General features: G+C 50.4%; 1 protein-coding gene across 2 annotated transcripts in view; it reads left to right on the top strand.

The window, feature by feature from the left end:
• Positions 1-15,154, top strand: part of RBM6 (RNA binding motif protein 6) — a 60,208-nt gene extending 45,054 nt beyond the window's left edge. The window contains exons 8-23 of one of the 2 annotated variants that reach the window (XM_072875706.1): positions 144-204; positions 1,307-1,375; positions 2,561-2,812; positions 3,334-3,494; positions 4,256-4,353; positions 4,851-4,893; positions 5,491-5,551; positions 6,507-6,598; positions 7,310-7,462; positions 8,551-8,640; positions 9,401-9,490; positions 10,121-10,390; positions 10,973-11,047; positions 11,648-11,745; positions 13,001-13,112; positions 14,884-15,154. In XM_072875706.1, coding sequence (XP_072731807.1) covers positions 144-204; positions 1,307-1,375; positions 2,561-2,812; positions 3,334-3,494; positions 4,256-4,353; positions 4,851-4,893; positions 5,491-5,551; positions 6,507-6,598; positions 7,310-7,462; positions 8,551-8,640; positions 9,401-9,490; positions 10,121-10,390; positions 10,973-11,047; positions 11,648-11,745; positions 13,001-13,112; positions 14,884-15,009 — 1,851 coding nt within the window. In that variant the 3' untranslated portion in view covers positions 15,010-15,154. The remainder of the gene's footprint in view (positions 1-143; positions 205-1,306; positions 1,376-2,560; positions 2,813-3,333; positions 3,495-4,255; positions 4,354-4,850; positions 4,894-5,490; positions 5,552-6,506; positions 6,599-7,309; positions 7,463-8,550; positions 8,641-9,400; positions 9,491-10,120; positions 10,391-10,972; positions 11,048-11,647; positions 11,746-13,000; positions 13,113-14,883) is intronic. The other variant, XM_072875708.1, reaches the window with a different exon arrangement.
• Positions 15,155-17,113: the final 1,959 nt, after the last annotated feature.

Genomic DNA, 17,113 nt, shown 5'->3' on the forward strand with positions numbered 1-17,113 from the left:
TCCTGTCTCTCAAGCTCTCACTGTAACTTTTCTGTGGCTGTTACTTACTTTCTGAAAGCACTGCAGAGTTTGGCCTTCTGGAGTAGGTTGTACCCACTGCCTTCAAAACATGACTTCCTCATGCTGTCCGTCTTCCATTGCAGTGTAAGGTGTGTACTGTGGGCTACAGATCTTCCTGCTCCTATTGCAAGCTCCCAAGAGATGGTGAGTATATCTGGTCCCCCTGTGTTTGGTCGGTTAAAAGTTTTCATCTGCCCTGACAAGTAAGTTTCTCTTCTGGCTTCCCTGTGGCATCCCTCTTGGTGGACTAGCTGAACACTGTGTAGAAGAATTATTAATTGTACTTCATTTAGAGCCTTTTCCCTGTCCCCACTGAAGATGTTGCATGCAGATGTGTTGCTACCAGGTTCTCTGTTCTTGTGAGGCTTGGTGGAGGGGTGACTTACTGCACAAGGCCTTCCCTTCCTGTTGCTTGGCATTGTCCTTCATCCACGGAATTACAGGTTGTGTGTCCTCTAGGACTGTGAGCTAGTACTGCTAGCCGTAGGTGAGATGGCTTCCCCTCAACCCACCTTCCTTGGGAGATGCAGCTGCATGTTTTTAGTGTTACTCTTTTGAGGCTCTCAGATTAGAGTTGAATCCAGGACTTGAATTGCTGAACTCGCCTTGCTGACTGTAAGAAGTGCATGGAGAGGAGTTCTGCTTCTCCAGGAGCTTCTCATCACCCCACCAACACCTTTACTTTTTTGGGTGGGACGGTGTGAGAGCCAAAATACGCTCCCTTGAGGAACTGATTTCTTTGGGATGAGCAGGTATTCCAGGCACTCTGTAAGCTTTGACTCTGTATCTTTGAGCAGACTTCTGATGTTTTGCACTTCTTACCCGCATACCCCAGGCAGAAGGGCATTAAAATAACTGCTGATGCAGAACTCTTTATTTACTGAAGCACTGTCCCCATGGTTGTGCTTTCCTTGCGCTGTGGCTCCTCCATCAGCATTATGAAGGCAAAATTCGCATAGCTGGCCCAACACAACTGTGGAATGTAATAAAACTGCCGAGGAGCAAATTAAACAGAGCCTTTAAGATGCTGTGGAGACAGATTGTGGTGCATGCTTCTTACTGACCTGGTTTTGTTGATTGTGAGAACATGTGTAATAAGGTAACCTTTCTATGACTGTCCCTTAATTGCCGGGTGAAACAAAACAACTCTCTAGGCATATACAGGTGTTACTGCAGCTTTGCATGAGTTCTTGCGTGCTTTGTGATTGATGGTCTTGAAATGGATTTTAATATGCCTCTCTTACAGGGAGCAGAGCAGGCCCAGAGTCCAGAGGTGGTTCTGAGGGAGAGGACGCATCAGCTGAGCAAGAATTCAGTAAGAGAATTGCTCTCCCCATCTCTTGGGTTGTGCTCATGTCTGTGTGATTTGCATGGGCAGTTTTCACAGCTGCACGTGCAGACTGGTTTCATATGCAAATTTTACATGAGGTGCTGCTGCAAATTTTACATGAAGTGTAGCCAAAACTCTGCATGCTGCAGTCTGCAGACGAATTAGTACAGGCTGGTCCAACATGAGCTGTGCTGACAACCAAGCAAGTCAGCGTGCAGCTTTCCCAACATTTACGTGCAAAATGGTCATGTGTTCTGCCATGCTGCCCACTGCCCAAACAGAACGAGAGTGAGGAGGTGCTCTGGGGGACATTAAAGAGTGAAGCTTCGCTGTGCCAAGTCTTGCACTCTTGTTTCTTTCTCTTTGTGGGAAGAGGCTTCAGCAGCAGGTACAGGGCTGGTGATGTCTGACTTTGCAGTCCCACAGCTTTGGCTTCCCTTTCCAACAGCTTTAGAAGCTCAGGTAGGGGATCTCTTTTGAAGTGAAGCCAGATGCTTCAGAGGCCTTCAAGCACAGAAACTTGATGGGATTTATCTTCTCTGTATTGCATAGCTCAGCTGGGGGGCAGGGTGTTTCCACATAATATGTGCCTCATCTGTGGTTAAGTAGGCACCTGATAAAATCAGTGATTGTATTACGATGCATTTCACTTAGTGATCATAGGGGTCTGTACCCAGTTTTCCTCTAGCATAGAGATAGCCTGGCAGTTACTAGTTGATATTGCTCAGCTATGGGTGTTTGTCATGGTTTAACCCCAGTCGGCAACTAAGCACAACACAGGACAGTGTTCAAGAATACGTCAGGCATAGTAAGGACATCGCTGCCATGTAGATTGTCTGGGATGTGGGTGGAACATATCCAAAACCATCCCTGATTAACGTTTGCCCAGGCAAGAGGCAATCCTAAAAGGAGGCCAGAAGGGCTTTTGTCTCTGACAGAAGAGGTCAGGTAAAGCAGCCCAACATGAAACAAGGTAATGGAAGGATGAGCAGTATCTAGCTTGTCCTTTACACAACTCGTGTCTGCAGAGTGTTAAGACACGGAATATGCAAAGGGCAGAACAGGTTAGCCTTTTATAAGGGGTGCTGCTGCAGTGGCCAGAAAATAGTGGAAGGAAAATATGTGCTGAAACACTGTATGTGGAACCAGTCAATTTCTCCTCTCTAATAGCAGAGACAAAGCTTGAAAAACCTGAGCAAGAGTTATCAGAACAACCAGGATCTCCAAAGCAGCCTCTCCAGCCCTCGGTTCCTGCTCCACAGCAGGAGTGCCAGCCTCAGGAACAGGAGCCAAGGAAGAGAGATGAAGGGAGAGAGCGGCGGCCCTCACAGGAGAAGAGACGGGACATGGACCGGCACCAGGAGCTGCCTTCTCAGAGAGAAGCGGAGGAAGCCGCACCACAGGATGGTGGAGGAAGCAGAAGTGAGTGGCACAGGGCCCAGTTTTGGATTCCTCTTGTTTGCGCTCCATGAGGCCATCTGCAGAAAGGGCAGCATTTCACTAAAACCTCTTGAGGCTGTTACCATGTTGTGCAAATCATGGCATCAAGTAATGGTGGGCTGTCCAGCCCCAAAGGTGCTGGCAAATTGCCTTTAGGAAAATTAATTCAGGGGAAGCTGGCTTCAGGATGTTACAGTTAAAGTTAGCACAGCAGCAAAAGTCTCTTTGGCCAGAAGTTACCCTGGGCTGAGCTCCTCTGAGGAGGGGCCTACCGTCTGCTCTGTTTTCTGGGAAGGAAAGGTTAGCAATTGGAGGCGGTACTCTGAGCATCTTGCAAAGTGGAGAGGGAAGAAAGCGACAGCTTCCAGACTCAACTGCAGGGAGCTATGCTGTTGCTTTGAGTGGGTTTAGTTTTACCTGTGCTGTCACAATAAATTTAGATCTGAATTATCTTTTTTTACTACTTTTTCTTTCCTGGGCACCTCCCTCATTGTGCTTCACAGCAATTATGCTGAAGCGTATTACTCGATTCACCCCACCAGAAGTGATTGTGGGGCTCCTGGCCCCATACGTGCGTCTCTCCACATCCAGCGTGCGCATCATGAAGAACAAGGCTGGCCGGATGGGGCAGACCTATGGCTTCATTGAACTGGATTCACATGCTGTAAGTAGTTTTCTGCTTTCACATGCTCCCCCTGTTGGCATCTATAGTCTGTAGAAGTAGACAAACCACTGGAATATAAGAAATAGGTGTACTTGTGAGGCAGCTGTCCTGGAGTGAGTCCTCTCTTCTGCTTGTCTGGCTAGGTACAGGGAATATCTAATACAGCTGTTGCTCTCTGGCTTTAGGAGTTAAAGATTGCCTGTTGTCACAAGCTGTGATGCTGAGTGAGTTTCTTGCCTCAGTATGTTTCTTTGTAGACCCCCCTAAACTTGAACACCTCTTGCACAGATATTTTGTTTGCAGGGAACTTGAATTCAATGGTTTCTGTCTGCAGAAGGCAAGAATCTTAATTAACAGACAGGCAAGAATCTTAATTAACAGACAGTCCCACGTTGGAGGGTTCACATTTTCTGGTTCTGGGTGACTCCCAGACTCCATAGCTGTGCTTTGGCATTGGTCCAGAGGGTGTTCACCAAAACTGTTTGGGGCAACAGCAGCCATGGTGCTGCATTGTCTAGGAGAATATAGTCCCTAGCTGGCTGCTGAAAACGGTCACAGGACAAACAGAGAACCTAACAATGCATTTATCCTTTTTGTTGCATCCTAAATACCTTTCACTAATACTTGGACAAAAGCGTTGTGTTTCCTGTCCTACTATAGTCATCATGTAAGCACAAAACCTTCCTTTCAGGCAGACTGGATCTGAGAAATGGGCTTATGTTTCCTTCTTGTGGATGTGAAATTCTCTTTTCCTTTTACAGGAGGCGCTGAGGTTGCTAAAGATACTGCAGAATCTGGATCCCCCTATCTGCATTGATGGACGTACGGTGGAAGTGAATCTTGCTACAGGGAGGAGAAGGTATAGACAGATGAGGCAGTAGTGTTGCCCTTTGTGTGATGTGCTGCGAAGCTAGAGCTGTGTTGTCAGACCAGGTGCTTAAAGGTTGGCATGTGAATTAGCACAGATGTTCCTACAACCTAAAAACATGTTGGAGAGCTGAAGGCATCGGAGCTAGAAGAAGCTTCAGTGATTGAACAGCATGGGATTAATCGTCATATTGCATGGCCTCTTGTTGCTGTCCAGCCATCAAATCCCATTGTGAGGGAATTAATGGGTTCAGCTTTTTAAAAAGCAGTTGGAGAGATTCATCCTTGTGGACACAGCAGAGAGAGTGATCGTAACTCTTGTGGAGACAGTGATCTGCAAAGTCTCTCTGTCTCCTAGGATGGGCACAATCCAACATGTGGCCAGCGAAGATGGTCTTTCTGCCTTTATTGGTCCTGCTGATCATTTTGAGTATACTGAGGTTAATGTGAAGCCAGATTGATATTAACCTGTAATCTTTATCTCAACAGGAATGACTATGGAGAGCATGGTGACAATTCCTACTATGGCCCGGTAGGTCTGCACAGCTTCCCGGCAGGTAGCCAGAAAGGGAGGGAGCACCGGGGGTGATAGTTCTGACTTTGTTTGACTTTTTTCCTTTGGGCTGCTGAAAGTTCAACATGTTTGAAGATGGGATGATAAAGCTCAAGTGTGCTTTTCACTGCTATATTGTGCCCCTACACCGTTTATAATGTGCATAGATGTGCAAGTCAGAGTGCAGATGCTGCTTGAGGGAGTTCTGGGCTGGATTACTCTATACCACACTTTTACAGAGTGACTTAATTGATGACTGATCTCAGTTCCTGGAGTGAATGTCTCTTCTCTAGTGCTTGTTACTAGATTACTGGGATCTTCCCGTATTGAATGAGCTGGAGGCTTCGATACGGATTGCCGTGAGCACCTCATTTAAAGATTTATGGAAGCTACAGAGGTCTTGTGCTTTGCAACACTGTCCATTGCTCTGTAGATGAAAAGCTATATCTGCTTGTGGCCTATTTAGGGTAGCTAAATGAGCTGTTCTCCTGAACTTTGGGCCTGTGAGAGGGAGGAGAAGCAATATGATGTTTGTCAAAGAGTCTCTGATCTGTTTGTGTTGTTCACTTACTCCAGGGCAGAAGGGGCATGAGAGACAGGAGGGGTGGCGAATCACAGAGACGCACCAGAGCACAGTGTAAGTTAAGCTCTGCCTCACTCCTACTGTGAAGACTTTTCTTCCTTAAAAGGGCACTGACATGTAGAAATCAGCCCAAAAATATTTTTAAAGGCTAAGAGTAGGTTTGTTTGCTACACCCACTTCTGAGTTCCTTTGCCAACTTTGTTTAGTCACATTTTCCTATCTGATGATGTGTTTCTGTTTTACTGTGCAAAACTACATGCAGATAAAGGAAACTTACCGCGTGCTTTTCCTTGTTGTGGTAAACTGATGGGATAAAATCAGCCTGGCAATTACTAGATGAGATGGAAGAAAATACTTTATGCAGCAGTGCCAGTAGCTGGAAGAACACTCTGATTGTTTTACTAACTTATATGTAGTATCGCTGAGCTCTGTCTAATAACACTTTGGAAATGAGAAGCATTCCTCACATTATGGGCCTACCCTTAAGGCCTTTGGCTTTTCCTGTAGAAACAGTTTGCTCCCCTTTCTTGTCGGGAGCTTTCGTGCACCCAGGGGCGGAAGGGATGTGGGAAGCATCGTTGCTTTAAACAGGAAACTGTTTGAAAGAGCACAGATCTTCCTTGTTCACAGGGGTGCGTGGACACAGAGCCTGGTACTCATTAGCCCATTCTTAGGGAAATTACTGAATTCTGTATCTTTGTCCGGTCAAGTCTTGTGGTCTGGTGATCTCAGCACAGTGCCTGTAAGCGTGTGTTGATGTGGAAGTTTTGCCAGATTCCTAAACCAGAATAATTGTGAAAACCTATCTCCCTTCTTACTCCTTAAAGAAATGAAGATGTAGGTCGAGTGATGTGAGGATACTCATACCTCTCTTGCCAAGAGAGAAAAATTCTTCTTTCCCACTCTTGATCCTTTCACCAATGTAATATTTGCTCGTGCTTTTGTCTTTGTAAAAGGCAAGAACTTGCCTTTGGAAGATTGTGATGTTAACTCCTGTCTCTCTGTTCAGCTCCATCAGATGTGTCCACATACATTTATGATCCTGAAACTGGGAATTACTTTGATCCCATAGCTGGGACATACTATGACCCCAGGACTCAGGTGAGTGCATGGGAAGGAAGCTTTACACGTAGTACGTTCCTACAAACTGCCCTTCTCTGGAGAGGTTTTGCAGCTAGGTCCTGAAGACGGGCTAGCATTATACAGCATAGAGGTGGCTTTGTTTCTCTTACTCCGTCCTCTGACCTGTATAAAAGGGATGTGCGTTCCAAAATATCAACTTAATGAGAGGCTAGGAACCCATTAGCTGTGTGTTGAACCAGTTACTGTAACTGCCTCTTTGGCCTCTGAAGCCCTGCCTTTGGAGGGTTTTTGGTCTCCTCTTCATTGAGTAGACTTATGGGCAGAGCATTCTTGCAAAATTTTACTGAAGCCATGTGATACGTGACTCTCTGTGTTAAAAGATGGACAGCAGAGCTCTGTTTTCATCTGTGGTCTCTTTGCTCCCTGACCCCAGCCAGCAATAGTTACAAGGATGCCAAAAAAGAGCCATCAGCAGAGGTTCTCTGGGACTATCACCTTGTCTGCATGGTACTGGAGATGTCCATGTTCTGGGTGAACAGGGTAGTGCTCTGATGACCTGGCTGTGGTAGACTCTTCTGCCCCAGCAAAGTTCTGAAGCCTTTGCCCTCAGCTGTGTGAGGCTCTGCAGTCCCTTCTTACTGTACTGGTCTCCCCAGCCCAATAAGGACAATAAGCCCAATAAGAAGATTGCCAGGGTTTGGCTAAGGCTGTTCCCAACGCCTCTTTCAGAGAGAAGTCACGATAGACCGAGAAGCCTGCTCATCACCTACAGAGAGCAGAAGGCGGCGGCATGGAAGCCAAGAACGAACAAATGAAAGGAAGGAGCCACACAGCAGGGACAATAGGGACAAAAAGGAGAAAGGGAAGAATACTTCTGCTAAGGTAAATCCCTCCAGGTGTCAGAACAATCAGAGATATGAGGCCAGGAGGCTGAGGTAAGAGAGGTTAGAAAATAGAGTGTAATTTATAGAGGATTCAAAAAGGGAGGGACAGTGAGAGAAAATGATGAAATACATGGGGTCACCAGCAGGCCAGGAACGTGGTTGCTGTCTGGCCCGGTGGGAGTAAGTTCCTGAAATTTTTATCTTGTGACGTTAAATCAGGGCTTCTCATCCCTTCTTTATGGTAAAGGATTCAGAAACATCCAGGTAACTGAGACAGACATTTCACTCATGCTGCTGAAAGCACCCAGCTATTGTAACAGAGCCAACAGAAGAATAGCAGAGATGTTTAAACATACCAAGTCAGATAATAATGGAGATTCAGCTCTCCCCTAACCGCAGTTCCTGCCCCCTCCAAACATCACAGACAGGCAGGAAGATGAGGCTGGCGGTGCAGAGGGACTGCAAAGGTGAACTGAGATGATGTGCAGGTAGGAGTCTGTGACGGACATCCTGTGCAGTCCCTTCCAGAGTCCAGCCCCAGTCCTGGGGCAGCGCCCTTCAGTGCTGCTCCCAGTGAGCAAACGCTGTCTCCCCGATGTGGGGAGCTGCTGACTGGGAGTAGCTGCCCAAAGCGATGTTTGAGCATGGGTGCTTGGAGCAGGTTCTTCCACAACAGTGCTGTGATACTGACTGGGCCTGAGGAATGCCAGGAGAGTTGGTAGAAGTGATTGAGCCACGAATGCAGAAACTTTGTTTTCCTCCTTGCCTGTTGGTCTGGATACGCTCTGTGGCATGACCAGTCCTGGGCAGTTGGGACCTGAGGGGTGTAATTGTCCCTGATGTTGATACCAAGCCAGCCAAGGAGTCTTATCTGGTATGGAGGATGCCTGCTTTCAAGGGCACTGACCTAGGAGAAACATGGTGGTGTCTGAATGGAGGTTGAAAGCATCTCCAGTAGAAATCCTCCTGTCATTTTTCCTGGCTGCCTGGTTTCTATGGATGCTCAGAAGTGGTTTCCTGGCTGCTGTGTGCACTCTTGGACCCCTGTGCTGCTGATGGCCTAATGCCCAATCTTGGGTTTTTCAGAATGAGCCTGGAGAGGAGAGGTTCTTTGCAGAAGATGTCTTCAAAAAGCCATTGCCTCCGTCTGTGAAAAAGGATGAGAGCGCAGGCCTGGTAAGATGTTGCGTAGCACTTGTCTTTCCCCAGTCAAGCATGAGTAGCTAATGAACCGCTAAACTAGAGCATGTCGAGGGCTTCAGACCAGTTCTCTGTAAAGCATGTAGACATGAAGCTTCTCCCCAGCCTACTCTTTGAGCGTACAAGTGAGCGTCACAGTCTCATCCTGTTGCAGTGCTGGGTCACTGCGATCTCTAATGTCCTCTGTCCAGTATAAGGAAGATCCTGGAAACACCACCGAGCTGGTTGAGCCTGGCCATGTTGTTGTCCTTTCCCCTCTCCCTCTATAGTACTTGTGCTTTGTCTCATCTCTTCCAGGCAAGCGGGACTGTAACTCTTCCTGGAGTGGTGGGTTTCTCTGCTCCCGTGCTGGCTGGCTATGGGGCTGGCTTTGCACCTGGTCTCCACGTCCTCTGTGCACACACAGAGGTGTCTAAATGTGACCTGGCCCTCTCCCAGCTCCGTCACTGGTCTGAGACATGGCTGGGGCCGCTGTCAGCATCACAGTCCAGCAGAGAGTGAGAGTGGAGCAGGTTGGGACAGCATGGTGAGCTGCTGCAGCTGTCCCTGAAACCAAGGGCATAGCTCCAGGAGAGCTATGAATTCCCCAGAATGGGAATGTTTTCTCCCACCAAAAACACCACCTCATTTCTGCCAACTGCCTGGTTTCCTTGGAGGCCTGTTTAAACAGGAGCTTAGCTGTTGTGCACTGAGTCCATGCTGTGGCAGTCGTAACACCTGATCTTGACTGTTTCAGAATGAGACTGGGGAGGAGAAGTTCTCTGCAGAAGATGTCTTTAAAAAACCATTACCTCCCTCTGTGAAAAAGGATGAGAGTGCAGCCCCGGTAAGTGTCTCCACAGGATTGTTTTTTGCGTTGTTTGAACCGGGGTAGAGGACTAGGGAGGCTCACCAAAGCCTGGCTGTGACCTTGGATAGCAGAGGTGCCAGCTTCTCATGCCAGAGGAGGGAACATTGGAGATGTAATGGTGAAGGCAGTTTGCTTTTGTTTAATAACTGAGCTTGTTTGCGGGCTTCTAGCATGGGGAAATTTAATACCTGCATTTAAGCAGGGTCTCCTTACTCAAACAGTCCTCAGGCAGAAAACTCTTCCAGCTGCCTCCAGACTGAGGAAGGCCAAACCTCACTGATCTCCACTGCTAGAGGAAGTGACTGACAGCAACTCCCTGCCAAATAGCTGCTGCTTCGGTCAGCTTCTTGTGCTTAGGTGTGTGGCAGATTGGGAAAGCCTGGCAGCAAAGCACGGCCTTGTCTAGAGAACAGAAGGGCTTCTACCCTGTGGTGTTTGAATGCTGGCCAGCCAGCTTCTTTCCATTCCCTGCCCGTGCTGCTGGGATGCTGCTCTCTGGCTCTTGGGCTGGAACGGAGACAGAACTCATGGGGAGATTGGTTGGGGAAGCAGAGCCCCGCATGGCAGGGTAGGCTTGATGTCACACTTTTCTGCCTCTTCCCTCAGCCCAAGGTGGTGAACCCTCTGATAGGACTTCTGGGAGAGTATGGTGGAGACAGCGACAATGAAGAGGAGGAGGAAGAGGAGGAGCAGTCACAGGCGCAGTGGCTGCCGCCTCACCACCCACCGGCACAACGCGAGGAGCAGCCAAGGAAGGCCAAGGCCAGCGACGACAAGCTGACCGACTGGAACAAGCTGGCCTGCTTGCTGTGCAGGCGGCAGTTTCCCAACAAGGAAGTGCTCATCAAGCACCAGCAGCTTTCCAACCTGCACAAGGTACGGGGGAGCTGGTGGCTGGGGGGCTGCCTGTGTGCTCCAAGCTGCCTTTGGCTCAACAGCTTTGTGATCTGCAGGGAAAAATGCGATGGTTGGGTGGGAAGAGCTGTGCTGAGTTTGACACAGTAGCAGGCAAAGTTCCCGTCAAAGCTCTGTTCAAAGCATTGTGTGAGCTGCTTGCTCCTGCCGCAGAAGTGCTGTAACATCAAGGTGTGACTTTTTAAGCCGCAGTGAGATAGCTCAGGATTGGGGAGAGTGGGGTGCTGGCACACACAAGTGTGATAGCAGTAAGAACTTAGCACATGCCTCCCCATGTTCTGCGCTGCCTTTGAGCTCTTGCTTCTAGGAGGGCCAAACTGCACACAGGTTAAAATAGGACTGGTTGCCTTCCTTACTGTGGAGAGGAGGGGCTCCTGGCCTCTCTGGGGGAGCAGGTGGTCTGGGCTGCAAGAGAAGCTGTTGCCTCTGGTGTAGTGTAGGTGCAAGAGCATGCTGCTTTACCTGTACTCCTTACGGGTGGAGCAAATGACCCTGACAGCTGGGATCCTCTGCTGACACTGCCTTCTGTTTTCCTCCTTCCAGCAAAACCTGGAGATACATATGAAGATCAAACGATCTGAGCAGGAACTGGCATATTTGGAGAAGAGAGAGCGTGAGGTGGGTCTGCGGTGGTGGGCAGACTTCCGATTGTGGTCCTGTGCTAAGGGGCTGTTGGTCCCAGGCAGACCCTCCTCTTACACACCTGTATCTGCAGCCTGGGCATCAAATGCCTCCCAAAGAGTCTTAGGCTGAACTGTGGGCACACTCTGCATTTGGAGCTGTAGATAGTGCTGTGACTTCTAAGAGCAGGTCTCCCTCCTCCCAGAAGGGTCTGAGTATGGTTCTGTAGCCGTGCAAGCCAGTGTTGGGCTTTGGGCTAAGTGGGACCCAGATTTTTGTCTAAAACTGATGGTGTATGGGCTGCTGCCGCCTGGCCAGGAATGGGAGAGCTGTAACTGTCCGTTGTTCGGAAGGTAGCAGAGCTGCTCCCGGTGCCATAGCTGGAAGGCTGCAACCAGAGGTTTGGGTCAGCCCAACAGATGCCATCAGGACAGAATAAGTGGATTGTGGGTCCTAGAAACATCCAGGGTTTGTGGGTCCCCAGGACAGATTTCCAGCCGGCTGAGGATGAGATGAGACCTGGCTGCAGAGCAGTCTCCTGTGGAGCGTTGAATACTTCGTAGCTCCCATACTTACTTTGTTCTTTCTGTTATGAAGGGGAGATACAAAGACAAAGGAAGTGACCGGAGAGAGAAATTCCAGCAGATGGATTCACCAGAGAGGAAACGACTCAGATACGACCGGGACTCAGAGAGGTAATGGCTACTCTTGGTTAGACCTCTTTGGGGTGCTGATGCCAGGAGAGCACGTGTGCTGCTGGCACACCAAGGCCAGGAATTGGCCAGTGGGGTAGATCTGCAGGAGGAACAGCCAGACGGGCTGTGATTCTTGTGGGTAGAGTTCCTCAAAGTGCGAGCCTGTTGTGCTGCAGGACTTCTCAGAGAGGGCAGGAGAGGGCCAGGGGTGTGTAGTGCAGGGGTGGAAACGAGGGTTTAGGGGAAAGCAGAGACAAAGTGGATGGGTGAGATGGGGGGTTTCAGTGTGCCTGGCCAGGCACAGGGAGCAGAATGCAGCCTGTTCGCATCCACCTCATCCTTAAGGCACTTGCTGTCCTCCTGTCCTGGCATCTAGCCATTGAAAGAAAGAGCAAAGCTGTGTTTCATCTGTTCCACTGACTCAGAGGAACGCTAGGAGCTGTTTCCATCTCATTCAGAGTAGGTGGAGGAAGAAAGTGCGTGCTGTGCGGAGCTCTTCAAAGGCCTGCCTGCTGCAAGCTCGCGTGTTCCAGTGGGCTGAGGAACTGCTAGGCATGTGTTGAAGACAAAACTGGTTATGTGCCTGTTCCCTTCTGGTACAGCACCTCAGAAGGAGACCTTTCCTCCATGTCTTGCAGTTTAAAAATCCGCATCTTCTCTTTCCTCTGTTTTCCTGGAATAGCTGTGGATAAACTGAAGCAGTTTGTGTGCAGTGTCAGCAGCAGCCAGAAAGTAGAACTTGCCTGAAGGAAGCTATTTTTGTGCTGAGCGGTTTTCAGAACTATGGGTTTTGGTTAATGGTCTTGGACGAGTAATGACCAGGTGGGAGAAAGGGTGTCCGAATCAACACTGCATCTGTTGAGCTCAGTGGCCACAGCACTGGGAGAAAAGAAAGATCTAACAGAGCAGCAGGGATTAGACGTCACTTTCTAGCTATTGCTAAAATTCAGATTAAGAAATGCAAGCACGGAACGCTCCTGGCTTGCTTGTACCATAAATATTTTGGAGCCTGAGCTCATTTCCTGTGCCCTGGTGTATTTTCCCCTGAGGTGGGACAAGGAGTTATGCGGTCAAAGGTGTCTGACACACAGAATCCACCGTGTTGGTTTCCTTGGGCAGTGTGCTTCTTGCAAGCAATTTGGATATCCCTCAGGAGAAGCTGGAATGCCAATGAAAGTGCTATTAGCAGAGCTAAAAATCCCTGACGTGTTCGAAGCATTGCAAAACCAGACAGTTGATTCTGCCTCTTTTGCAGTGACTATGACCCAAGGATTGATAGTAACAACAAAGGGAACCGAATGTTGCAGTCCCCGGGGTGGAAGAAAGGCTTTGGCCACAGCCAGCAGGGCACAACATCACCAATGGAGGTGAGTCTTCCCTTCCTTTCCAAACACATCACTGTCCTGCAGCCGGTAATGCCTCCCAAGACAGCTGGAGGGAGTTCCCAGCCGGAACAAGAGTCAGGCTGCAAGTCTCGGCGCCCACTTGATGGAATAATATGTGTGTGCTATTAGCTTTGCAGGCTGGGAGGGGCCGCAAGTACGTTGGCAGTAGAAAAAGGTTAGAATTTATATGGATCTGGAGGGGTTGAGAATAGAGTAACAGTGCGTAGGGCGGGTGTGATCATCTGATTAATACCTGCCCAAAGCCAGGCTGGCCTTTGAGCAGGTCACCAGCTCAGTGCTCTGCAGCCGCATGAGCTGGGGGAAAACGTGAATCTCCTCTGGGGAGGCACGAACACAGCCACAGGGCACGTGATACTACTTGTTTACTCTGCTCGTGAGGCTCTCGCTGCTGTTTGGACTCTGGACTTCCGAAGGGAATGCCAGGGTATGTCGTCTGATGAGGAGCAGAGTCCCCATCAGCAGAGGGCTTCAGGGGTAGGCAGGGCTGGGTAGGTCCTGCCTTCTGAGACAGGCTGGACTCTCAGTGGACCTGAAGTTTCTGGAGAGGGTTTATCTGGCAAGCGGCCCGGGGCAGGGCCTGCTCTCCCTTGCTCAGGGGCACGTGAGCAGCACCGTGCCCTCGCGGCTGCGGTCGCTCATCGTGGCGGGTTTGTCGCCTGGCTGCCTCGCTGCTGTGGTGTCAGTGCTTCGCCGAGGAGCTGGCAACTTGCAGCGCAGCTCACGTTGCGACATTCAGCTTGCAGTCAAGTGTATCATTAATGGAAAATATTTGAGGCTTCGTGACGTGTGTTTGCTCGAGCCCATGCACACAAGGCAAGATTCCCTCTTCAGTGCAGACAGCAGGAACCAGCCCCAGCTGTTGCTCCGTCCTCATGGAGAGTTTCCTGTGGCCATAAAACGGGCTTTGTTGAAGAGCCAGCTCCAGCGATGCACTCTGGGAGGTCTGACCTCCGATCAGGGCTCGCTGGACCGGATGGGGGAGCTGATTGCAAAGCACAGCCCTCGTACAATTCCTATAAAGGCCTCCCAAAAGAGCCCTAGAGATGTGCTTTCTTCCCACTTCCAAGTCACGCTGGGAAAAGCCGTGTGCCCGCTTCAGCCCCACAGGACTTCGCTCTCTTGGCCTAATTGATCACATAGCTGATGTTCAGATAAGTCAGACTTAAAAGCAAAGAGAAACTTTCAGCCTTGGGCCTGCTCTCCTGGGCTAACTCTAGGCAGGTATTACTGAATAATTCAGACACTGGCTGCAAAAGCCAGTCTTTAGAAACTGGTTGAAATTCAACGTGAGCTACCAGAGCCCATGAGAACTCTATTAGAGGAGAGAACAGCTGAGCTTGTGCAAATGCAGGCTAACTGCAAACAGCTCCCCGGGAGCCCAGCTCTCTTGCTGGCACTTTCCTTTGCTCTGTTTCGATCCTTGCTCGCACACGGCTGCCTCTCGTCTGTGGCGCTGCCTGTTTTGGCTGCCCGCTCCCACCCCACCGTATGCTGGTGTTGGTCTCCACAGCCGATCCCTGCGGTTTGATTCTCGCCGGGCATTTGCTGGCTGTGGTTTTGTTGCCAGCAAAGGGCCAATAGTTTATCCGGAACGGATTTTGGAGGAACACAGTGCACTTGCTGTTCCTCCTCTCCTGGATCCACTCGGGAGCAGTCAGCTGGGGGAAGCTGCTTCTTTATGGGCAGCCGTCGAAGAGGAGAAATCACTAACACAGGCTGTGTCTGTTTTCAGGCAGAAAATCGGAAGAAGGGCTCTGGCCTGGGGGCCCAAGGGAAGCCCAGCAAGAGGCAGTCCAACGAGACCTACCGCGACGCCGTCAGGAGAGTCATGTTTGCCCGCTATAAGGAACTTGAGTGAATGGTGGAGAAAACCCCAAGTCTGTCTCTCTCCATCTCTGTCTCTTTCTCTCTGTGTCATGTTCTCTTGGGGGCTTGGTCTTTTTTTTTTTTTTTTTTTTTTTTTTTGAATTGTTAACAGGTTTTGCTGCTAGAATTTTTTTTAATAAAACTGAAAATTTGTCAGTGCTTGTCTCTTGCCTAAAATGGCATGTTTTAAAAGTGTGTGATGCTTTGGAAGATCCCCATCGTGTTTTGCTCTCTGCTTATGAGGTCCGTGGGGCTTGTGGCCGTGCCAGTGGGGCTGGGACAGGTTTGGTCACTGTCCTGCGGTGCGTTCCCTGCCAGCTCAGGGAGAGATGCTCCTGGTGCCATGTATTTGTGGGTCAGGATGTGACAAGGGACACAGCAGGGGACAGCCCCAAAGCCTGGGAGGAATTCAAGAGCAACCTACTGAGTAGGATTCATCCTGGCTGTTAGCAGGGACAACTGGGTTCAATTGGTAGCAACAGCTTAATAGCTAAAGGTGGTCTAACTAATGCCGGGTGTCATCTGGGCTTCCCAACCAGGGCAGAGCCCTCCCCTTCCTCCCCGCAGAGCATGAGAGCATGGGGAGGGCTGGGTCTGGTGGCAGTGGTGTTGGGGACCCCCGTGCGGACGTAGCCGTGCTGGTCCAGGGTGGCAGGGGCTGTGTAGTGGCCTGCAAGGGACTGTGTTTGTCGGAGGAGAAGCCACTTCGAGCAAGCGCTGCCCGCGCAGCCCCGGGAGGCGCAGAGGCAGCTCCCGGGCAGGGACATGTAACGGGGGCGGTTCGGCCGAAGCACAGTGAAAGCGTGTGAGCATGGCCGGGACCACGGGTGACAAGGCTGAGCGTGGCCTGTACGGATAAGGACCATGGTGGTGGCCAGCGGGAGCAGATGACATGCCAGATGGGCAGGAGGGTGGTGCCCGAGCTGCGGTGGCTGGCACCCACCGCTGCTTTCCTGCTCGCCTGGCAGAGAGCAGGCCCCAACATTGCTTTCAAATATCCCAAAGGAGGGAAAACCGAGGACATGAGGAAACTGAAGACAGCAAGATGTGGAGGTGGAAGGGTCACCTGCAACAGCTGACAACTTCTACAGGGAGCAAAAGGCCCGTCCGAGCTGCATTGCCTTGTCTCCAACACAGGCAACCCCAGAGAGGTATGGGGGACTTGCTCGCTGGCACCCCGGTCCTTGGTGCTGCACCCAGCGATGGTGGAGGTGGGGACGGCCGTTGCAGTGCTGGTGAGTACATGGGCGTGAGGGGAGGGAACGTGTGCGCCCAGGGCAAGTAGTATCGTTTAGAAAGGGTTTGTGACAGCCCCCTCCTGCCGGAGAGCCCCTCTGTGCCAGGTCTGGGGGCTCTGCAAACCGAGGGTGAGGAACCGCTCAAGAAACTTGCTTGAGAGAACCGTGTGGAAGTTTAGATGGAGGAAGGGTCATTCTAATGCTTGTGCGTTAAAACAAAGACATTCGGGGACCACATGGCACAGCCAGCAGCCAGGAGTAGCTTGTCTGGGTCTATAGATGGGCAGCGTCTGGGTAATGGTGATAAATGGTGCTTTTAATGGGCGTGTGGGTGATGACCCTGAACCACAGGACCCTGATAGCTCTGTTAGAGTGGAAATAGTGAGGAATTATCACAAACTAGAGCCCGAGTAATGCAAAATCTCAAAGCATAGCAACCCTTCACACTCCTCCTAGTGGTCTCCAAACGAGGGCAAAGAATTTGACAAAATGTGCAGAAGGAGGCCCTGACTGTTTCGGAGGTCTGCAGCCTGGCCAGCAAGCCGGGGCTTCGGTCCTGGGATTCCCAGGCTCGTGGGGGAAGGACGGGGAAGGCGATGGGCTCCTGGGGGTGAGCTCCCTAGAAGGGAGCAGTCGTGGTGGCGCGAGGTCTGGAGGAGCAAGCTGGTGCTCTCCAGTCTGGGAATTATTCATGCACGAGGGGGGAAGAAGGGCGACGGCGATGGGACGTCATTTTCAGAGGCGCTGGAGGGAAGCGGGGAATGTGGGAGCAGATCAGTAGCTGCTGTACAGGCTGTCCTGCGCACCTACGTGTGCCAAAAATGAGCACCCACAGAGCATCATTCCCAAATGGAACAG

The sequence above is a fragment of the Ciconia boyciana genome, chromosome 11 (assembly GCF_034638445.1).
Source record: "Ciconia boyciana chromosome 11, ASM3463844v1, whole genome shotgun sequence".
NCBI lineage: Eukaryota > Metazoa > Chordata > Aves > Ciconiiformes > Ciconiidae > Ciconia > Ciconia boyciana.